Source organism: Pomacea canaliculata, linkage group LG10, assembly GCF_003073045.1.
Source record: "Pomacea canaliculata isolate SZHN2017 linkage group LG10, ASM307304v1, whole genome shotgun sequence".
In the NCBI taxonomy this organism is placed as follows: Eukaryota; Metazoa; Mollusca; class Gastropoda; order Architaenioglossa; family Ampullariidae; genus Pomacea; species Pomacea canaliculata.
The window spans coordinates 23,876,688-23,900,194 of record NC_037599.1 but is presented as its reverse complement, the minus strand read 5'-3'; the positions used below and the strand labels follow the sequence as shown (position 1 = coordinate 23,900,194).

Below are 23,507 nucleotides of genomic sequence, written 5' to 3'. Positions count from 1 at the left end.
AGACAGACAGACAGACAGACAGACAGACATGCAGACAGACACTAACAAAGGCTGGATCATAGCTTTGCGAAAAGGGGACGCACACAGAAACAAGGACAATGAGATGTGGTGCCGTGGAGAAGCGAACCTTTTCTGCCAGGAACTGCTTGAAATGTTCCAGTTCCAGCCGATTGTGCACGAGCTTCTCGAGGGTGTAATCGTGGAACTCCTCTGGCACTTCGTCCCACACGGCGGGGTCATACACGGGGTCGTCCTGTCCGTCCGCCGCCTGCTCAGGGGTCGGCGGCCGCTGTGGATAGCGTCACACACAGGTCTCAACGTCACACAAGGCATAGTCGACGTCACATGCGTCACACACAGCTCTCAGTCAACGTCACACAAGGCATAGTCGACGTCACACGCGTCACACACAGCTCTCAACGTCACACAAGGTGGATAGCGTCACACACAGGTCTCAGTCGACGTCACTCGAATCACACACTCACAGGTGTGACCTTCTCTCACAGCGCCACCCATTCGCACATAAAGGTTTATTGTTGTTTTAAGATGTTTCATTGTGTTCACCGCTGTTTAAGTATAGAATCTATATATAGCACGCTCTTGTGAGCCAGTGGACACCGAGCATTAGTATGTATTGAAAGTAGATTTTATGTAACATCTATTCACACACACACACTCATCGCTACATGTGTGATACATGTATAGCCACACACATCAACTAGTGTGATAAATAATATATCACAGCGGGTTAGTCAGATAGAAACAGACTGACGAACACGTTAACGGGTAGACATGCACTTGAAGCAAATATACTTTAGATAATGTAGTCCCGTACTTGGGAAAAGGTTTGACTGTAATAAAATACTGTTAATAGGTTAAAATACCGCATCTGTTTCAAAAAATCAACAGTGAAATTGCATTCGATCATTCTGTTCTTGAGATGCAACAACAACAACAATAATAATAAAGTGTGATTTATATAGCGCGCGATCACGCTGATGAAGAAGCATGCTCTCAGCGCTTGAAACCAGAACGAGACATGGACAACATACGAAGAACGGAAGGATAAACAACCCTGAAGAACAAACAGTAAGTATTGAGAATTTCGTCAATCTGCAGAGGAAGAAGAGCAGGCGGACAAGTCAACAGACGAAAAAAAATGAAAGAAGGGTTATGCTAGATGAAGCAAAAAATACTTCTTGCGTTCTTTTCATCCTTCTCAGAACTCTTCCCAACAAAGCCTGCATAAACACACGTTATTCACACATGTAAAAAAATAAACAATTCCGCAATACATCCCACTTGTTCATGTTTACGTGTAAATAACTTAGCTCGCCACAGCTGTCAGAAGAAAATTTTCTTTACAAACCTTCTCTAAATTTATTTTTTTATTATTCTAGTCGCTTTGTGGCCCAAGCACGCGCATCTGGCAGACACCTTGCCTTCTAAAGACAGTGCCAGACGGTTGAATCTTGAAGGACCAAAAGTTGTCAAGAAAGAAAGAAGGAAGGAAAAAATGGATTTGACGACTTCGGTGAAGGTTTTTTCCCCCGGCATGAAGTTTCCATAGAGATATGGAAACAATGAGTCAAATTACATCCCATGAGTAACAATGCTAATCTGACTCACAAGCTTTGCTACAAGGAATGGCGGACTGTGGGAGGAATACCTGGGACTATTACCGCGCCAGACACCCCGCAGCGGGGGACTCAGCTCTACCCAATGTTTGCTCTTCGGTGGTAAGTACCCCGAATACCTGGCCAGCCTCTCGCCATGTGGTGTGAGGGTGCGAGATGTACAAGTGGGGTTTAGCTGTGCTTGTCTTGTTGATAGGTTACCCCTCGCCAAACGAGAGAGAGACAAACAAGTGTGGGGCCTACACAGTCTCTCATTACACATAAACATGTAAACAATTTTGTTCAGCAAGTTGTTGTCATTCTCTGAGCAGAAATACTTAGCGCTGACCCATTCGATGGAAATTTTATTTATTTAATGACTGGATGAAATTTAATCTTGACAGTATGCCACCTTCCGAACTCTGAGCAAGAAATCCCTCTGACGAGGAGCGAAACTTTGTTCTGGAACATCATGGTTCACGTGTTATCACGTGACTAAACTTTCCTACTAGCTGTTGCAATAACAAAGAAAGATAAAACTAAGTAAATAAGAGGAGAAAGAGGTGTGTGGAGAAATGTTGAAAGGACAATATAATGAACAATGTCCAGGGTAACAGGCAATGAACACAGGTACAATCTACACGATGTAGTGTCACAACATTTACAGTATTCAATACTCAGTTCAAACCTCTTTGATCAGCCCGCTGCGCTGCAGGTGCAAGACGTAGGTTGACTTGGTTTCCAGGTGCCGCTTGGTCTCCATCAGTTCTACCTGTCAACAACAAAAGCAGACTGCCTGTCACACCCGGACATTCATCTTTGTCAAGCCGAGGTTTTTGAACGAAATACTTGGACATTTATTAAAATTTTTACCGAAGTCAGCGGCTTTGCTCAGCGAGCTGGGTAAAATGTAAAAAGATTTCAGAGTGAAAGACAGAAAGGTGTAGCTAACTGGACGAAAGAACAAAATGCCAATGGAAAACTTGTTTACACACACAGAACACCTCAACGTATTGCTGACATTCGTGATTAGAAAGGAGTTGAGTAGGTGTGTTTTATTTGTGTCAGCAGCACAAAAGTAATTCACGGATTTGACGACACTGACCTTGTCATAGGTCACGGTGTCTGACCCCAGACTGGCCATCCAGGCCGCATACAGGGTCTCCAGCACCTCCTCCTCCGTCTCGTCAAAGAGTTCCTCCTGAGGCGCGTTCAGACGCTTGCGCACGTCCTCCTGCACCCGGCCAGGACACCCGATGCTTCTTGCGGAGCACCCGACAATGTACTTGGAGTAGATGGCCTGCCGTGTGAAAACCCACGTGAAAACTCGAAAGACTGATACAAACTTACTGGAGTTTATGCATGCAATAGTAAATATTACATACTGTTCCTACCACAAGAAAACTAGACAATAAAATTTCTTTCTCACATGCGCATATTTTTTGATGGTGTAGAGGTCCAGTCGATCCTGATAGAACATCATGCGGTAACTTTGTACGTCCTCCCAGAAAAGTAAGGCGTCCCGCCACAGCTGAAACAAAAAAAGCTTGAAAACAAATTATTCGCGCTGAGAAATTTTTTTAAAATCTTATTTTTAAACTGTCTTGAAAATACAATTCTTTAATCAGTCTTCAGCATCAACCTTCCGGTGCCGACCTAAACCCCATTGCCGCTGAGGAAATACTGTCATGACCTGAGGAAGGTTTATAACAAGATGAAATGCAGCAAGAGACGACTCGCAGACTCTAGAGTACGAGAACCACTTCTAAAGTTTTGTAGACACTCAGTGCGTTGTTCCTGGGACTGAAAACTTGGTATATATTATATAGGAATTGTTATTTGGCCGATTCCCTTCTTCGAGCAGACAGCCTGGCTCACCTTGTTGTTGGAGCGCTGAAGGAATTTGCGGAAGACTCGGCCTGACTCCTTCTCGAGGTGAAGAGCCTGCAGCAGGGCCTCCATCCGCTGACTGCCCAGAAATTCAGAGCTGCTGCTGCTGGTGCTGGTGGTGCTGCTGCTGCTGGCTGGACTCACCTGACGCCCTCTGTTGACAGCCGTCAGAGGGCGCTCGCTAGGAGCGCCACCCTCGCGGTCCACCCGTTGCTCCAGGGACCGTATGGACCCCGACTCCCACGAATCCGAGGATGAAGACGATGAGGACTTGGCAGTGTGCGGACGGCTGCGGGGCTGGGAGAGGCTGGTGGGAGGTCGGGCCGACTTGGGGCGGGACGCAGCTGACGACAGTTTTGTCCGGCTACAGACAGAAAACTTGTAACATACATAAACAGACCAACCGGAAACACATTTCACATATTCTGGACAGCTGCGTTAGCAAAATGGCGTCTGATAGCACCCCGATCTTTTCAAAAGATGTCATTCTTAACTTCCTCAAATCACTTTCAATACAATAAACTATACCTTGACATGGACGCCGAGAGAGGGCGCTGTGCAGGGTTGATTTTCATGCCTTGAGCTTTCAGGTGCGCCGTAAGGAAATCCCTTGGCTTCTTGGTTGCCGTGGAGACCAGTGCTGGCTGGGTAGGTGTTGCGGTGAGGCCGGGTGGTTCAACAGCAGACGGTCCATACGTTCTGCGCATGCCCACTGGGGGACTAGTGGTCTGCAGCAGCAGGTCATCCTCTGGCTTCAGCTGCTCACAGAGCTGAGGATGAACCGAGTGTAGATGGGTTAGTATAGCAAGTACAAGAGTAGATTGTTAACATTCTCACCCTAACAAGTATGGGTAGGTACCCCAACTGTATGTCGAGTGTTGTATTTTTTCAATGCAATATGTGGACAAATGTAGAGTACGGGTATGGCCAGTGAACTAGAAATGTCTGAACAGGACCAGACAAGTTGTACAACTTACACTCTGGACCACGACCTGGCGCTGTACCCGGGGATGGCAGGACTTGGGTCTCAGGGGCAGGCGGGGTGTGGGGCGACTGTAGCGACACAGACTTTGTGACGAACGCAGGTTCAGCAGTTCACGGTAGTGCTGGTACTTCTCTGGGTTGGTGTTGATCAGCTGCTGCAGGAGGAACCGGGGAGCCCTGCATCGCATGTCGATTAACATGTTAATGTTACACTTACTGAGCATTAATAAACATAAACGTGAGCCTGAGACACCAACCTGCTTCCCTTCTGTCAACAGATGAGAGCAGAAACAAATAGAAACCAACAAATAGAAAACGCGGTTTATATCAGAATTCGTAATTATTGTGGGTAGCATCTTTCAGGCAGGGCCGCCGAGAGCCAGCCCGGGCCCCGGGACAGACGACCTCTCCGGGCCCCTTGTACTTGTAATCGTAAATTATTTTCCCAGTATATAATGTATGTTTACTATTCGAAAGAAGAAAAAAAATCCACTGACCAAGGCCGGGCCCCCTTGACAGCCGCGGGCCCGGGTACACCAGACCCCCCTGTCCCCCCCTCTCGTCAGGCCTGCTTTCAGGGTATTGAAGGAGAAAGGATGTCATGAAGTCACCCCCACACACACACACATACACACCCACACACACACACTGACCAGTACAGAAGGAGGGACTCGCCCACTGCGGTTTGCACGGTACGAAGAAGGTCGACCGACCATTTCCCGGGGTCACTGAGGCCGAGCTTGACTTTGTTCTCTGAACTGATCTCGTACATCGCTCCTTGTACAAGATACAGCTCGCGCATGCGTGACAGATACCTGGCGACATGAACACACCTGTCACCTACAGTCTTTAGCACATTGAATACCTTTGCTACTCCAACATGGCGAGATAATTTTTTTTTTAAATCTGTAACATGGGATGACAATGAAACTGAAAAATCAGGGATTGTGAAGGGAGGAAGGTTGTTTGGCACTCACTGAGCATGCTCGTCAGGTGACACGACCAGCAAGAGACGGTCGATGTCCACCCACAGGTGCCACAGCCCCTCGCCTGCAGTGCCCTTCAGGAATGTCTTGAACTGCTGCAGGCCGCGCCTCGTCTTCAGGCTGTGGGCTTTACGCGCCTTTCTCTTCCGGAAGAACGGTCGGTCCTGTTCCTCGTAGTCCTCCTCGCTGTCCAGGAGTGAGTCGACATCACTCTCCTCCGGCTTCTTGTAGGCCGAGACTTCCGCAGGTCTGTGTTCAGGTGAGCCCGTGGCGGTTTGAGGTGGTTTGTGGGCAGGTTTCTCTATGGCGACCACGTTATCGAGCATGTCCGTGGAGATATGTGAATACCTGGGAAAAAAGACATTTTTATTTGGAAGTCATCATTCAGACAAATATAAACACAAACTGACTACATGGGAGTGACGTCCCTTCTTGTAGCAAGGTAAAGGTGACAAACCAATCTGAAACTTTGTCTTGAGCTTGTCAGTTTGGTATCTTTTTCGTTCCTTGTTGTTGTTGTTGTTGTTGTTGTTGTTGTTGTTGTGTTGTTGTTGTTGTTGATGAAATCTCACTGACATGCTTTTTTGAGTAAACTCAGCCTTACCTGGTTTTCGGGAAGATTCCATAAATTCTGGGGTCTCGCTGCACTTGTCCCTGGTTCATCCTGGACAGTTCGGCCATGGCCTTTTTCATAACGGCCCCCACAATGACAGCGCTGAGGTCCTCCAGGCTGTTGAGGACGATGACTTTGCCATCGCCGCCCTCGTTCTTCGTCATCTCAACCTCGGCACGGTCGTCGTCTGGTGCTGACGTCTGCTGCACCTTGCGGTGAACGTCGCCCCCGTCTCCTCTATCAACCCTCGTTTCGTCTGTCTTAGAGTCATCAGCCTCCACGTCCTCAACATCGTCAACGCCAGACTCGCTGTCGGTCGCCTCAACCTGATATACACAGTGAGATATACACTAACCTTGTGAGAGAAGTAACAGTTTGACAGGAACTAACCTTGTGACACAGTGAACTAACACAGGACTAACCCTGTGACATGGTGTGACATGGACTAACCTTGTGACACAATGTGACATGGACTAACCTTGTGACACAGTGTGACGTGGACTAACCTTGTGACACGTGTGACATGGACTAACCTTGTGACACAATGTGACGTGGACTAACCCTGTGACACAGTGTGACGTGGACTAACCTTGTGACACAGTGTGACGTGGACTAACCTTGTGACACAGTGTGACATGGACTAACCTTGTGACACAGTGTGATGGACTAACCTTGTGAGAGAAGTACACAGTGTGGGTGTCCATTCTGTTACCATCGGAGTCCGCCGTTACACAGACGGGTTCCCCCGGTCGGGGGGTGTACGGCTTTCTGTCAACTCCGTCACTGTCGTCACGTAGGACGTCATCAAGGTGCCGTCTGCCGCGCACAAAGCCTGAGTCTGGCGACAACAAGCTGAGGACGTCGCCGCTGTCGTAGAAGGAGCTGGAGAAGACGGAGCTCTTGGAGGGACTGCCGAGGGCGCTGTCGGAGCGCCGCAAGCTGGTGGAGCTGGTTGGAGGACGGGACTGCGTAGGAATGATGGGCCGTGAAGCGCTGACTGGCCTCGACAGGACCGCATACGTCACTTCCGTCCGGTTCGCCATCTGAACTTGCGAGAACCAGACATCGGAGTCAGTGACGACAGCGTTGCCCATGCAGACGTACATGTTCTTCATCATGACACCCTTAAAGTCCACGGGGACCTCCTCCTGTTTGGGGCGAACCTTCCGCGGCCTGGGCGTGCGGTCCACCTGCATCAACACGAACTCGCCGCGCCGACCGACCAGCTGCGCCTGCGACATCAGGCTGCCCAGGCGATACTCGAAGTAGCAGTCGCTCTGTAGAAAGGTCGGTAGGCGCTCCGCCTTCACCCAGTGGATTCCCTGCTCCTTGTTCAGAGTCTGTAGACACACATTATGTAAAGGTCAAGGAGTTCACGACTAGTCAGGTGCAGGGACCGACACCGAACGTCCTGGCTATATTAGAAACTAATTTCTAAATGCTTATAATTCTGCGTCATCTATAAAATATATATAAAAATCATAACCTGAGACTATGTAAATTCGACCCCTGACATGGGAACCTGATTGATCACAAAAGGTAAAAAGTTGCTGGAGAAGCGTGTTGAGCTCTCGATGCCATGTTTTAGACATGGTAGACCACACACTTCATTTTATAGCCATGAAGCACTCCGACCCTTTAACCCCTTAACGGTCTCCACAACAGGACATTAGGAGCTAAGCATCCCCCACCCACTAATTCCTGGTCGTGGTGTCATCTAGTGACTGTCAGGATGACCCCACCAAGTATGGCAGAAGACCCCAGGCCACAAGGAACTCAGACCGCCCCTCACCGTAACGCTGAAGGCCGTGTCGATCTCCACCTTCTCGGGTCCCTCGGGTGGCACGATGGGGATCAGCGGGATGTCCCGGAAGGCGTGCTGCTTGACCACGTGGTACATGGGCGGCACGCGGCGCTGCGAGCGGACGGCAGCTTTGATCTGCTGAGCCAGTTCCTTCCGGGCGAGGCTCACCACCTCGAAGCCGCCAGTGGTCTGGTTGAAGCATAGCGGCTCTGGAAATGTCTGCGATACACACGTGACGAGACAGGGTCTGAGCGATCAGTGAGGTCACAAGGGAAAGTCACTTACAGGTCACACAATAAGGTTACTGATTAGCCAGCTACAGCAGGTCCCAGTCATAGCTACCAACAAAAGAAGCGAGACTATGGTTTGCAACCTGAGTATTAATTAGTCATTTGAATTAAAACAAATTAGGACAAAGATCCTTTCGTCAGTCCGTTCATCTATTCTTTTTTTTTTCCTTCCACATCTATCCTTCATTTCTACTGAAAGTTTGTATCTTTGTATCATTGTATATTTGCATTTGTAGAAAAAGCGCCCTCATTTTTTTTTTTTTCTTTTTTTCATTTCTGTCGTTGCCCTTATTCATTCATGTTTCTTTCATTTTTATTTATAAGAAATTTCCTCCTTTTTTTCATTTCATCTTTCATTTACTTATTTGCTTTTTTATTAGTTCGCTCCGCCACAAACACGGTATCAATAGAACAATCTGTCTTACAGGCAGGGCCAAGTAGTAGTTGAAGTATTCCACAAACAGGTTATCTGTGGCAAGGAACTCTTCCTGCAAGAAAACAAATTCAGGAGTAGAGTGACATGTAGTATGGACAGGACGAGTAGAATGACAACATGTAATATGACATGTAATATAGCCGTGGAACATACTTTATTCAAACTACGATCTGTGTCGCTTATTGGAGAAAGTGAAAGTTGACAGAACTTTGAGGATTCAGGTGAGCAGCTTTTAGAGACGATCTGGTTGATACTTATCTAATTATGTGTACTATGCTAATGCTAGTCTGGCGATAGCACTAAACCTGACAAAATCTTGTGTAATTAATGTGAATACACCTGTCTGCACCGATGTCACATTTCATTGTTTACCAATAGGACGGGTGCATCGCCAGCTGACCTTGTAGACTACGATCTGTGGTCTCCTGCCATTGCCATAAATCAGCTCACCTGTACGACCCCACAGGTACTATACGCGTCCAACTGCGGGTCAAGTCGGGTGGGTTTGTCTAAGACACGTATGTTACCAGATCTTACTTCAGGTACATTTTATGCTTGCCAAGTTCTTAATGCACTTGAAAATATGTATGTATTCTGTAAAGCCATTTCCTGCGAGCTTTCTGTCTGTCGATATGTGCCAAGAGTTTGTGCAGCTTTTCGACTTTATTTGCTTCTTTTAATACTTAATATCTGCAAACTATGCAATAGATTTTTGATACGCCATTCTTTGTGTCAGAAGATACAAGTAAACACAAACTAGAGGCCTTAGGTGTGTTTAGGGAATTCCATAAATCGACAGCATTTTCGCGGGCAGGTGAAAAGTTTTCCAGCCACAGCCCTGACCTGACCTCAAACAGGCGGCCGGGTCCACAGGTAAGTGGACAAACCACCAGGTCCTTACTAACTTCCAATCTTCCCACCCCATTTATACATACTTTGTTAAAAAAAAAATACAGCTGCTGCTAAAAGCATTAGTTAACGTATTCTACTTTGATGTTAGCTCAATGAGAACAAAGTGACAGCAAAGAAATGTGAAGAACCCACCAACGTTCGGGACAACGCTGTGAAGGTAACGCGTCCGGGTGGCTCCATGGCAGAGTCGGGTGTGAAGCGGTTTCTCTCACTCTACCCAGCTGCCTTCAGCTGTCTTTGATACCCACCCGCTTGCCTAGTGAAAGACGTGTGTGCAGACGGACAAACCACAAAACCTTTCACGCCACCCAGCATGGAGCGGGTCACGTGCTGGAGTTAAGGACCCTTTACAGACAATGGCAACGGTCCATTGACGGCGTGGAGCGCGAGACGCAAAGAAAAACATAACTAAACCTCTGTCATTACCGCAAATGCTCGACCACTCAATATATTTCCCACCGGGCGTCTACCTGTCCAAGTCAACACTATCGATCTTGCGGCGACTTGACCAAGGCAGTCAGGTGTGGCAGGTAAAGGGTGGGCACGTACTACCCGTCATAATGACACCCTAACCCGCCTGGTAAGAGTGGGCTTTATTGCCGAGGGCAGTCTCGTTGCTGCTTTCACAGTGTAATTAAAGCAGCAGTGATGACACTAAACAGAAGTAACCTGAGACACCAGCGGTGAGGATATTAAACACAGGGAATTCGAGTCCCCAGCGGTGATGATGTGACACAAGTAATAAGGGAGAGTATGATAGAAGAAATAAGTGGTTCAGAATGATAGTGATTGGGTCTGGAGCGGGTGGTTGTTTTGTAGGGGAGGGGGGAGTCTTATTTAGTCCTCAATGTCAGTCAAGGCAAGCGCAGCAAGTTTATTTCAATCTTAAACCCTAACGTACGGTAGAAATATCTCTAACATGCAGAGACTACTGATAGTGATTTGTGTAGGTGTTGCAGTGGATTATGTAAGAGGGACATTCACAACCATTATACTATACATGTGTATACCCGGTAATGGCAAGAGTCAGTTGTGACTGAAAAGTTGTTTCTACGCCCCCAAACGAACAAACTTTCGTCAAACGCATATTCAGTGTGACAACTCCCGACCTCTAGGACTAGAAGAAATGCCGTGTCACTGAAGTAAAACAGATTCCAATCTGGTGGGTACACATTTGGAAAATAAAGAAAATGCTCAGCGCCGCGCCTTTAGTCTGACCAGAAAGCTGGCCATTGTGTCCAGTCAAAGCTCAATCTGTCCGACTGTGGTCATTCTAAAGGCTGCTTAAGGGTGGGCGCAGGTCGACGACTTAGAGAAACTGGCAAAACTCCGAGGCCCACAGACAGGTGAGTGGCACTACACAATGGCACAGTTTTTATCGCTGGACCGGTCACTACATTTTTATTGTTCCCAGGCTGAGACAGACTTGGACATCAACTGACGGGAACACCACCGTTTTCGACTTGCTGTCGAGAGCAATGTGTCAAAGGAGATAACTGCTGTGTGAAGTGGAGCGCTGGAGTAGGTGAGGTTAGTTCCCTTTCATGCCATTAGGTCTCCGTGGTGTTGCCGTATCAAAGAGAGAATTTCCCCTCCCCTTCAAAATAAAAAAAAAAATAAATAAAATAAATAAATAAATAAAATAAAACTAAGCAAAACAAAAACCAATCTTCACCAAGCAACATCGCTCCTCAGCTAACACTCTCCTGTTTCCTGCACAGTAACTGGGGAGTGGGGTAGGAAGGGGTGAGTGCTTATCGCCACTTTAATGAAGAGTAAAAGGTCCATTGGCTGAATCTCAAGTACATCTCTGCGGATATAAGGCTTTTTTATATGGCTGGCGACGAGATGTGTGTGTGGTGGTGGTGGAGGTGGTGGTTGGAAGTGGGAGGCACCCTGCCCTATTGTCATCCCTCTCTCTTCAGCGAACAAAATCACCGACATGTTGAAGAACTTCCTGAGGTAAAGCAAGCAACCAATACTGTATGATGTCTCTATGTTGCAGGCTAGTATTACTCTTAGTAGCACTAAGCTATGGCCAAGGATATTGAGTGTGTTTGTGTGTGTGTGTGCGCGCGCAGAGGTTAGTTATGCAAGCGGCTGAGAGAGAAATGCGACTTGCAGCACGTTTTGCCTGCAGGTAACAGGTGCAGTGACCGGTCTAATGAACCTTATTTCTCTCTGGTTTCACAGTGATTTTTTTTTAAGATTCGTTAATACCGTTACCTTGGTAACGAATAGAAAACGAGTAATGTGTAAGTAACAAGACTCAGACGATCCTGATCCCTCTACACAGAACAGCCTCGCGCTGCGACAACAGCAGCAACACACCACCACCTGCAGCAGCAGCTTTCATCTCTCACGACTTTCGATCCAGCCTAGAGAACAAGTTCTGTTTAGCAGACCACAAGCAACATTTCCTTTCACTTTTCATTCTCTGCTCAGTGCACCGTGCAGGCAAAGATCACAGGTTTGTTCAAAACATATGGCGGCCTTCTCTCTTGGCCAGACTTTCTGACTGTAGTCAGCGCTTGTAATGTGATGCTGCCTACATTAATACTGCATGTGTTCTAGTAGTAAGAAAACGGAGAAAAATGATGGCTGACAAAACAAATGAAGATCGAACGCATGACATGGGAATGGTGAAATATTTATCAACGTTTTCCTGCAACTTGCATTCGTGGTGCACTCTCGATACATATTTTATATTAATATATATAGAGAGATCTACTCTCGGTAGATATTTTACATATATAGTGGAGACAAATGACAGATAACACAGCGAAGTAGAGTGCGATTAAACAAATAATAATACTAATAATAGTGTCTCCTAGTCCCACAGTCACCACCTACTCTCTCCATACAACCAGTCCCCACAGTGAGTTATGACAAGCCTGACAGCACCCACTCAAGTTTTCACAATATTGATTCTAGCGACCACAAGACAAGCACCTTTGACGAGGTTCTTGAGCAATTCGCTCACTGTTCAGACAGAAAATGACTCTGAACACCGCTTCACCTGGCAACCGCACAGGCTGTTCTCCCGGTGGAGGCACTCCCGCTGGCAGATACCAGTGGACGATCTGCGAACCAATAGCTAAGTAAGCTGCTTGGTTTTTGTAGACAGTTTAACACATCTTCAGTTTTACAGCTGAGAGAAATCACGAATTTACATCCTGGACAACCTGCTCAAGAACCACAGCCGAGTCAATAGAGTGTCAAAGAAGTAAATTTATGAGTTGGTTATAACACATTGTTAATCGACCTTCTGCTCAGATGAAAAATATAATCATAGCATAGACAGCATAACAGAGAGAGGATTAAATTGCTTTTGTTAATTTATTTGATAACTGTTTCAGCAGCTTGAGGGCAAAGATTGGTATGTTGCAGTAATGTCTGTGCATAGAACGGAAGTACATTTAATGGACTAGTGAATTCATGAAGAACATCTACTCAGCCTGTTCCCTCACCCAAGATAGCTAAACCTGCTACCCACAGATTGCGACTAATGTCCCTCTATTCATTGATTCGGGGTAAACCTACCCAAATCGTCTGAGCCGGTAAAAAAAAAAATGTGTTTCTTGAATACGTGTCTACATCCTGTAGCTGTGACTGTTACCTCTGATCCTGTAGCCCTCTCGTTTCTAGCATATTCTGAACTGATTATAAATGTGATCACTAAATACAGCAAACATTCCTCTGTGTAAGCATATCAGAATTACTAACTTCCACAACATGGTCATTAGTTTCAAACGAAAAGTGTGTTGACTTTCAAAGCTAGGGTTCAGTCAGAAAACAACCGGAAGCAAACAATATATATATAAACAATTATAGACTCACTACCCTTGCATCTTAAGTCGTAAAAACAGATTTACATTTCGACCTGAAGTAGCACCAATTGCCCTTCTTCGAACTCCCATTCAGCGAAACTCGTGATCGATACAACACCGAAGGCTTTGTTCGATCTGTTGACCTCCTATGGAATCAGCTAAAGAAACATTGTCCACATGCAAGATTTCACTTCGGCTTCCTCAGTCTGTTGGACAAAGGTCAGACTGCTTTCAGATTCTTCCCTAATTAGACTGGTAGAGAATACTGCTGTGAAATGGTGTAATGCTCACAAGCACGCACTCACGCACACAGAGACACAAACACAACATACACACAAAACACTGAACGGAGTGGCACATGCGCACACACGTCCCACCCCATCCACCCCACCCACCCACACACAGGCGGTAGTACTGAGATGGGGACAAAGAATGCCAATCCTTTCCCTCAAGGACCGGTCAAAAGACATTATGTGACGTATTCACGAATCACTGCCTTTCACAGCAGTGACAAAGTGGCCATTAGAGGCTGGCAGAGAGGTTGGCAGAGAGGCTGGTGAGCAGCAGGTACCACCACTCCTCAGTCCTACTACCTGCTGAATCATGTCTTTATTCTCCACTTCGTTCTGCCTGTCAAGTATTTTAAAATAACATGGATGACATGTTCAATGCAAAAGAGCCAATAAATCATGTCTTTTGTGGCTGTGTTCCTCGTGATGGACTGGTGTGCTGTGCTCAAACAAAAATAAACGAGCTTGCTCCAAGGCAGGAGGCATAATGCGGCAAACACTAAAGCTCCAAGGCAGTGAGACAAACTCTGAACTCCAGAACTAGGCAGGCAGCCAACCATAATATGATGGTTACTAATGCTCCATGATAATGTGACAACATCATTAGGCACTGACTGGAATGGTGGGCGTGGCATGTCCCCACACAGTCAGGGCAATAAACCACAGTGAGCTGGAACTCACTCAGGACTCAAAGAGCGTATGTGACGTTTTGACTAATTCATTCTCAAGCAAGCAATGAAGCGAGTGGACAAAATAATCACAGGAGCCTTCAATATCTTTCTGAAGAACATCATCAAAAACTCTACACGACCACCACACCTACAACCATACAACCTGCGCTTTTGCAGACGATATTTACCTGCGGCAGGCAGTGAGGCAGCAACAAGGAGCTGTAGGACCTCACCAACAGCCTGGCTGACAAGACAATGCGTAGGGATTAAGCTTTGGAGAGGGATTAGGATTAACGACAGGAAGACAACGTCGACACAGAAGACAACATGGTGCACAGACTGAGATGGCATTGCCGCCAACATCTGTTGACGACCCAGCAGACGAGACGCCGAGGGCTTTGGTCCCCACAGTAAGTCCTACAAGTCCGTGCAGTAAGCTGACCACCTGCCCTTTGTTGGGGACCGAACCGCCAGCTCCCCGCTCTTTCACGTCCTCACGGCTTGACACGACAGAAACCCGATCGCAGCAAATGGCCGCCATCGCCTTGAATACCAGGGTCAAAGGTGACTTCCTGGAACGTGCGCCAACAGCCGAGCAAAACAGGAAGTAACCCGTATCCCGACTTTTAGTTAAACAGCCTTGCTCGCATCTCCGTGACACGAATAAATGCATTTGTCTGATCTTCTGTGTGGCGAGTGGTTCATTTCTAACCCTTGTCTGGACTGCTGTGGGCTGAGATAACAACAGTAAATAAAAGACAGAAATTCCATTGATATATATATAGACCGAGTATGTCAAAATTATTTTAACACTTGAATGGCAGAAACCATTTATTCACAAATTTTACATCATGTTCAATACCTGTTCAATACACAAAAACCAGCTTGACTAACCAAGTGTGTGTGTGTGTGCGACTTGAGGAAAGCGGCAGTTAAAGCAAGTCCCATCAGACACACAGACGTTCTGCCGACAGATTTAGGGTTTAACTGCCACTGAAGTGAAATTTCAAGAAGGTCAAAGTATAAAAAGGAATCTGAAGAAAATAAATCATTTTCTCTCGCACCTATAAACGCATTGGCACATTATTTATGCTTTTGCTGCCTACTTTTATCGCTGAGAGATTGCGACAGAAATGCCGAGTGCTGCCGGATTGATAAGAAACAATAGATAAATTTTTTTTAAAGTGTAGCAAGGACGAATATCACAGGCATTGAGACAATAAAAGGCCTGACAAGCATTTGTTTCATTTCCTTCAATATTTATCCATTATTTTACTTTGATTGCTATCTATTTTTCTCCACAAGCCTACATGCGAAGACGCACATGCATACACAATATTATGAGACAAACTGTTACTTCGCAAATTGCATCTGTTACAAAAATAACAAAAATTATTTTTCGCGCATTTGCCGAAACCCGGGATCGAACCAGGGACCTTTAGATCTTCAGTCTAACGCTCTCCCAACTGAGCTATTTCGGCTGCTGCATGGTACCCGACATAGCAGAAGTCAGGTATCTGAAGGCTACAGTAGGAGAGCAGTGTACATATCTGCGGGTGTATTATTATATGATATCATCATCTGATATGTTTTCCCTTGCCGCCTGTGTCCGTGTGATGTGGGCATGTACACTTTGTGCTCGTGCTAGTCACGTCACGTGGTGGGTTCATCCTTGACGCACGCGAGTAGTGACGTCACTAAAAGATCTTGCCCTCGATTTTCAGTGCCTTGGACTAGCTGAACTTTCTGAAAGCTTTCTCTGACAAATATCAACAGGTCAAAAGGCGAGCGTAGTGGGCCACGAGTCACACAATATCAAGTTAATGGAGTTTTAATATGCTTGCCAGACACAAATACCGCCACAAGGTCGTCAGAAACCTGCTCTGAACACACCTTTCTAAAGGTTAATCGGGTAGCGCTCGTCTAGGGTGTAAATATTCGTTTTCATTCACTCTTTCAATTTTATTTCGCCTGCTGAAAACTACATTTCGACAGTCAAGACCGTTTTCTTCGATCGTTGTGTATACACCCACACACACACATCCACGCACACACACACACATGTGCATAATGAAAGGTGGGACTTACCACGTCCTCAAAGGTAATTTCTGGAGGTTCTGAAAAAAAATCATATCAGCTCAGGTAGGTTGATAAAATTATTTTTAAAATAAAATATCAGTACATATCAAATTTATAATTTTATTCCCATTTGAAATGGAACAAATAAGTCGACTTCTTTGTTTCTTAAATTCCGACACAACACATTAAAGATTTTATTTCGGACATTATCTCCAAGTAGGTATAATAACTGCTTGAGAGGTTTTCGTGAATCTTTAATGTAATTTATTCTTCTGACATAATCGTCAAGCAGGTCGATGTGTTTGGCGAATGTTTACATGGCGACCACTTAAAAAAGCCATTTGACTATGTCTGTCTAGTTCATAAAACCCTCGAGGTAGCTAATGGCAGAAAAATAGCTTTTGTCTAGAAGGGAATACTAATGGAGAAACCACAGGCCAAACGAAATATAGTAAACATGTTCCCAGTTCTGTTCCAACTCCCTCCCTTTCAACATCGAACCTTCACCTCGTGGTGTATCCCCCCCAAACACACTTTTTTTTCTTTCTTTTTTTTTTTTTTTTTTGGCAACGCACCCTGATAACACTGGGCACATAGTGTAACAGGCTGCCCTCACAATAAGACGCGTAATTGAGAACTATGGGAAAAATTTAAAAAAAAAAAAAAAAAACGCTTTTGTAAGAAGCAACAAAAGTACACCCCTCACGAATTTTCGGCCGGTGTTCGGATGTACGCAATACCTCAGATTATCGAGAGAAAGAGTAGATACATGACGAGTACAGCCCACAAGCTACAAATAAATCAAATGAGAAGCATACGAGAACAAAAAGTATCTACTCGTGCTTGCCGAAACCCGGGATCGAACCAGGGACCTTTAGATCTTCAGTCTAACGCTCTCCCAACTGAGCTATTTCGGCTGTTGGATGATAATTGTCATATCACAAACCAGTTACCTAAAGGTTGGGGACAAGCGATCTTAATAATGTTGATAGGTTTAATTACAATTATTGATAGAGATTTGATTCTCATCGATAACTATGACTATCTTCTCTACACCTCCATAGAAAAAAAAATTTAAAAAAGAAGAAAAAATTGCAGAGCTTACCAATCTGAACAGTCACTTTTGTTGCCATGACAACGCTGTTAGTCGACACAAGAAAACGGTGATAAACGGTCCTCACACAGAAGAGCAGATCGTGACGTCATCAGCACACAAGCCTACGTTTTGTCGCTCGCTTCACGTGAGTCTGACGTAGAGAGTGAAAGTCGCTCATCAGATATGAGAAGGTCGAAGGTTGTTAGGCGTGATTCGATCTGAAGGAATGAAGGAAGGATGGCGTACTCCCTGGCTCTCATCCATAAGAAGCTTTGCTTGTCTGTGACATAATGACACGAAGAGGTCAGTCACTAAGCAGTCACTGACCTCATTTCACAGTGACACCATTTTGGCAGTCAGATGCCGGTCAGAGGTTAGCACATCCCGATCATGAGAGTTGACAAGGGTTTAACCTCCCGTCCACCCTGCGACTGCACTACTTGAATAGCGAGCCGTTGATGTCCAGGTAGTCCGTGAGGATCCAGGTGAACACTACTTCTGTAGTAGCTGAGGCGCCCGTTAGTTTGATGGAGATTCGTTGAATTCTCGGTCTCTTTGCAGCAACGGACACGGTCACACGTCTGCCATCTTGTTTACTTGATGGTCTCGAGTTCTGGAGTTCTGTGAGAGCCAGAGGTTACAAAGTAATCACGAGATAACTCAATATCAGTAGGGTGATGCTTGTCCCTGTAATAGACAGACAGAACGAAATTAAAACCTGTTTCTTCATACAGAAGACATTGAATACACAATGTCCACTATTATACATCTACCTTCACGCTGCTTGACGGCTTCATGACTGACTGACCACGAACTGTAGTCTGAAGGTTTACAGTAAAGAGTTCTCAATGCTCCTGATATCACGGAACAAGCATTAAAGATTATCGTTCAAATCCAAATCAGTAGCTGACAAAATGCCATGCATGACTGAAAAAGTACTGTAGTATATGAGGTTGCACCTTACAGCACCTTGCAATACTTCACGCATGACGGAGCAACCTAAACAGTTGAATGACGGAGCTTTCCTTCTTAAACATGCGAAAAAAAAAAAAACATTCGTCTATGATCCTGACTTTTATTTTATTTGTTGACTCAGCTGTGCAGGAGAGCCAAATGGAATTACAGACTTACATTGAGGACAAAAATTAAAATATTCTTGACCCCAATGTGACTGTATGCCGTGTGCTCACCACTTACCTAATATATTGTTTTTACCAGACAACAGGTCATGTCAACTTGCAAAGTGTCATCAGAACTTATTGAGCATCAGCCCTCCGTACCGCAGCCCCCCCCCCCCACAAACTTACTCTTCCCTTTGCCGTATATTTAGTCAGGGATGGAAGAGGGGGACTATTAGACCTTCATCGAATCTGTTTCTACCTCTACTTGTTTTATCGCTATCTGCGAGTGTTCGTAAACCAAAATACAAGTGCAGTAATATATATTTATTGATACTTAGACATGATTAAATAAAATTTACCAATGTTTAGAGGTAGAAGGCTACAAGTAGTGCGCATGACGGAAGTGCTGGTAGCGCCTCGTATGGATTCAGGGCCAAGAGTTTTGCACCTGAGTTAGATAGGTTCAAACACGCGCTAGTTCTCAAGCTGCCAGGTGAGTCTTACCCCAAGTGTGAGGTAAGTTCAAAGTGGTACAGCAAACATATTGCGGTGTGAGTCTTTGGTACATTTACCCACCTGCCAACCCTCTCTGCCTGTCTTTCTCTCTCCTAAATGTAGTGTGTGTGTGTGAGTGAGAGAGAGAGAGAGATAAGGAGAGAATATATCCTGTGTTTTTGTGCATGTGATTGTAAAAATATTGTTAGTTTAAAGAGGATCATTTATTTTCCCGTTGACAGATACACGCATGTCCTCGTTACACCCACTGACTCACCTAGCCTCCCCCTAACCTCCACACACAAACCCCTCCACACCCACCCACACACATTCTCCTTAAAGATGATACAAACGACGGATTGATTGTCAGGTGTACACATGGAAGGACAGAGAGCTGGAGGGAGATGTAATTTGTGACGAAAGAACAAAACTAAACAAATATTTAAAAAACTTAAATTCTGTACCTACTTTCATGTAGGACTCCTAAGAACTAACAGGTGTTTTCTCTTGGCCTGCTAGTCGAACATCAAAGAGACTGGCGGACATTTTGGTGGTGGACTGGTGCAAGGTTCACGACCAGCACTGAACCGCTTATGCGAGCTGCAATCAGTGGTGCACACCTCCAGTGATCATAGCGATATTTACTCCACTTCAAGCGTCTTTCCGCCGCGGGGCGCAGCCATGACAACGCCGCCATTGATCGCAGGGTATGTCGGGGGTTCCGATATATCAATAGGCACTGTGGTGACAATCGTCTGGGGACACACAGTGCGCATGTGTAAACTCACCCCATTTCCCCCCGACCCACCACCCCAAATATATAAATAGAGATTTGCATTGATCAGCTCCTTATATCTCACCTCATGCTGAGTCCCTCTAAACTTTGAAATTGATTATTGACCAGTGGTGATTGGAGGAATAGTGGAAGAAGAAAGTAGGAGAATTAATAAAATACAATAAGAGGGTGCAAACTTTTGCAAGCAGACGGTCAGAAAGTATCCGGGGCTATCCTCAAAACTTGGACACCAGAGACTAAAAACAAACACTAAATATTCTGACAGAAGTTAAAGACAGATATGCATGTAATCTCTCTCTCTCTCACTCTCTCTCTCACTCTCTCTCACTCTCTCACTCACTCTCTCACTCACTCTCTCACACACTCTCTCACACACTCTTTCTCACTCTCTCTCTCTCTCACACTCACACTCACTCTCACACTCACACACACACACACAGATCAACAGAACAACAAACGAAGCAGGAAGACAGGCATGCTGACAAGCAGGTAAACGCTCTCTGATAAAATATCGAAATTGTTTTTTAAAACCGTTTCTTCACGTTCGTTACATTTATTGCAATGAAATACGCATTCTTTAAACAATTTCACACTATTTTCGAAGATGTCTACACGCTATGATAATATTCAACTTAGCGTGTACAGATCGTGAACTGCTGACAAAATGTCGGCTCCTTGGCCTCTCACACAATAGAATCTGTTAGTGATTATGTTGAGCGTGTTCTCACTCGCTCTTGCAGTTACAGTTCAAGACTTTATCTCCAGTGAAGTTTGGGACCGCGGACATGACCCGGACCCAAAAACCACACACACAGGTGCACCCGACAAGACAAAGCCGCCAGACCGCTGTCTCTCACACAATACACGGCCACAGGAGGGGGACGGGGGAGGAGGAATCAGGTGTGGGTGGGGGCGAATGCTGGTTGTTCACAGTCTATCAGGGTTGTTCGTGCCTGGTGGCCCGGCAGAACCAGCCAACCGGGTAGCCGAAATATGTTTTACACCTACATACCCAGTCTCTCTCACAACTAATATTTACCACCAACGTGAACAGAACGCTAAGCATTTAGCGTGAGTCTGAGGTAGAGCTGAGAGTTATCTTGAAAAGTGAGATTGCAACCTCAAACCTTATTTATTTAATGTGAAAATTTTAAATAAATAATTTTTTTATTATATACTATGTTCCATTAATCTCTTATTCACACACACACACACAGTTGGCTAGATCATAAGTGTGCTGATAGTCGCAAACCACAGAGTTCCGACCACCTGTCTCTGTTGGCACGAGGCTTTGGGATATCCTGCACAGCATTTACAGGATGAATGTGATTTCTTCTGGTACCCTGCGGCGCCTTTAACTGCATGAGTCAACTGGCCAAACCCTTTTATCATACATACCAGTGAGTACAGGACTAATGCATTTCAATGGAGCCAGTGTGTAAAACAGACTTATCAACATGTAAATACACTGCAATCTAGAAACTTTGGCAAGCGGACCCGCTGCAGAAATTAATGTCTGTGCTGACTAAACGCTGGAGGTACGAACAGGCAAATGCACAGTAGATAAAACAAACATGACAACAGGACAATGCCCACCACACCTTCACTTTGGGTGCCATTATGTTTACTGTTTTGTTCAACTACGCATTAGGCTTTTCCATTCGAAATGGCATGGAGGTCCATTTTAAACGGCACATTTAATTCTAGGTTCAGTGATTTGTGTGTGTGTGTTTTGCCAATTACTATTTATATGCATTCTCTCGACTTGCATTTATGTTTAATTCCAGTTTAGACGGCATAATTAGAATTCCAAATTAAATCAATAACTTTATTTTTTAAACAAAGGAAGAATTCCAATGGCAGTAATTACTTGTTTGGAGCTAGTAAGACACACTTCCAAGCCACAGGGATGCCACACAAAATGGTATCTTGGAAACATATAAGAAAACTGTCAAAACATTTTCATTTAATCTAAAGAAAGCAGAAATGCGTTGTAGATAAAAATTTGGTTCATAACAAGGGGCTGGAAATAGTCTTGCAATAGGTTCATGAGTGTTTGCTGATCGCGACGACGATGATGTGAAACCATTTAGGCAAAGTCTTTCTTATCAAAGATTGTAAAATTTTGTGTGTGTGTGCCTTTGAGATCTTACTTTTATCTACAATATTTAATTACTTCGAGATTAGAAGTAACACAGATGCCACAATTACAAATTCGTGTATATTTACGCATTTCAAATGATGAATAAGCCTGTTTAAGTGTATTTAGTAAAAACATAAAGGAATTTTGTGGTGTTAGCTGAATCCGAAGATAGAGGAAAAATACCAATAAAATGGCATAAACATTTTAGTCATTTAAAGGAGTTCTATGCTGAGAAAGAGATTAGAAAGCATCAATGAAATCCAGAAAGGAAGAAAACAAGAAATTCAAGAAAAAAAAAAGACGTCTGCAACATTTAACACTAATTTGAATAAGAATTGGCTGCACAAGCAGCGGTAACTTCACCCAACATTTTTGTCGTTACCTCTGATCACTAGTAACAAAAGTTCACATGATGCCACGACCCTTACAGCCTGAGGGTAGTTCAGTCTTCATAAAGTTTAATAAGAAGTTAAAAACACAAAAAACCCGATAAGATTAAGCGTACTTTAGTGTAAACTTATCTGTAGTCAAGTGTATTTTAACTTCTAAATTTACGTTTAAGCCTCAGATGTTATCTGCAAAAGAAAGAGAGAATATTCATCGCACAGAGCACCGATCGCTTTGATGACGATGATTCTTTTAATTAGTTTGATTAATGTATACAAAATTTTGTCTTCACAGATTAAACACTATAATAAACAAAGATCATGAATGAAATTTTTTTAATGTATTGCTTTGGGGTTTTTTAAGGCTGTTTTTTAATACCAAGTAGAATTACACACTTTTCTACTTATGTCCATGTGGAGGTTATGATACTCTTTGATTTTGTTGTTTGAAATATGAAACAGGCGTTCTAAACACGTACTGCGAGTTCTGATGCGAAACGGGGCTCTTCCTTCTCCCGAAACTGAAGTCTTTCTTAGCCTGAAATTTTTCAGGTATTTGTAACTGGCAGAGACTTTCAAAAGCGTCTGCAACTTTAAGTGATGATAGACATATATCGGGAGAGTTCTGTCAGCTTTCGTCGTGCCGCCGATTATGTGTGCCTGCATGCAGGACCAACGATTGGGCCTTGAGACTTTTCAACACTACAGTGTGAATGAATTAAAACCAGATTTGACTCTTAATTGTGATTGTATGAGGGTCTGCCCAGAGTGTCTGGAATGAATGTATTATAGTACTGTTAACTGTTGTTGTTGTGGTATTAACCCTTACTTCGCTGATGACCTACTATTTACTGCTCTCTAATAAATAACTTTTGTGCCAGCATAAATTCTGACTAACGATGATTTTTGTCACCAAGCCAGAGATATTATCTTTACTTAAAGCCATTTTACTTTTAATAAACAGTAAGAAGTTAACTTATACAGCGCCATATCCTAGCCCTATGCGAGCTCATCGCACTTTACACATCACAGTATCCACTTCCATTATAGAAGATAAACCACAGTCGAA

At 44.6% G+C, this 23,507-nt stretch overlaps 1 protein-coding gene and 2 non-coding genes across 3 annotated transcripts in view; all 3 read right to left on the bottom strand.

The window, feature by feature from the left end:
- Positions 1-19,820, bottom strand: part of LOC112573086 (regulator of G-protein signaling 22-like) — a 53,060-nt gene extending 33,240 nt beyond the window's left edge. The window contains 16 exon segments of the mRNA XM_025253102.1: positions 128-289; positions 2,305-2,388; positions 2,722-2,916; positions 3,046-3,147; positions 3,495-3,870; positions 4,035-4,276; positions 4,484-4,667; positions 5,144-5,305; positions 5,468-5,824; positions 6,081-6,415; positions 6,761-7,429; positions 7,882-8,112; positions 8,609-8,671; positions 16,411-16,439; positions 17,507-18,184; positions 19,582-19,820. Coding sequence (XP_025108887.1) covers positions 128-289; positions 2,305-2,388; positions 2,722-2,916; positions 3,046-3,147; positions 3,495-3,870; positions 4,035-4,276; positions 4,484-4,667; positions 5,144-5,305; positions 5,468-5,824; positions 6,081-6,415; positions 6,761-7,429; positions 7,882-8,112; positions 8,609-8,671; positions 16,411-16,439; positions 17,507-17,534 — 3,219 coding nt within the window. The 5' untranslated portion in view covers positions 17,535-18,184; positions 19,582-19,820.
- Positions 15,731-15,803, bottom strand: Trnaf-gaa. The gene has a single exon. It is a non-coding gene; the product is annotated as a tRNA-Phe (tRNA).
- Positions 17,246-17,318, bottom strand: Trnaf-gaa. The gene has a single exon. It is a non-coding gene; the product is annotated as a tRNA-Phe (tRNA).
- Positions 19,821-23,507: the final 3,687 nt, after the last annotated feature.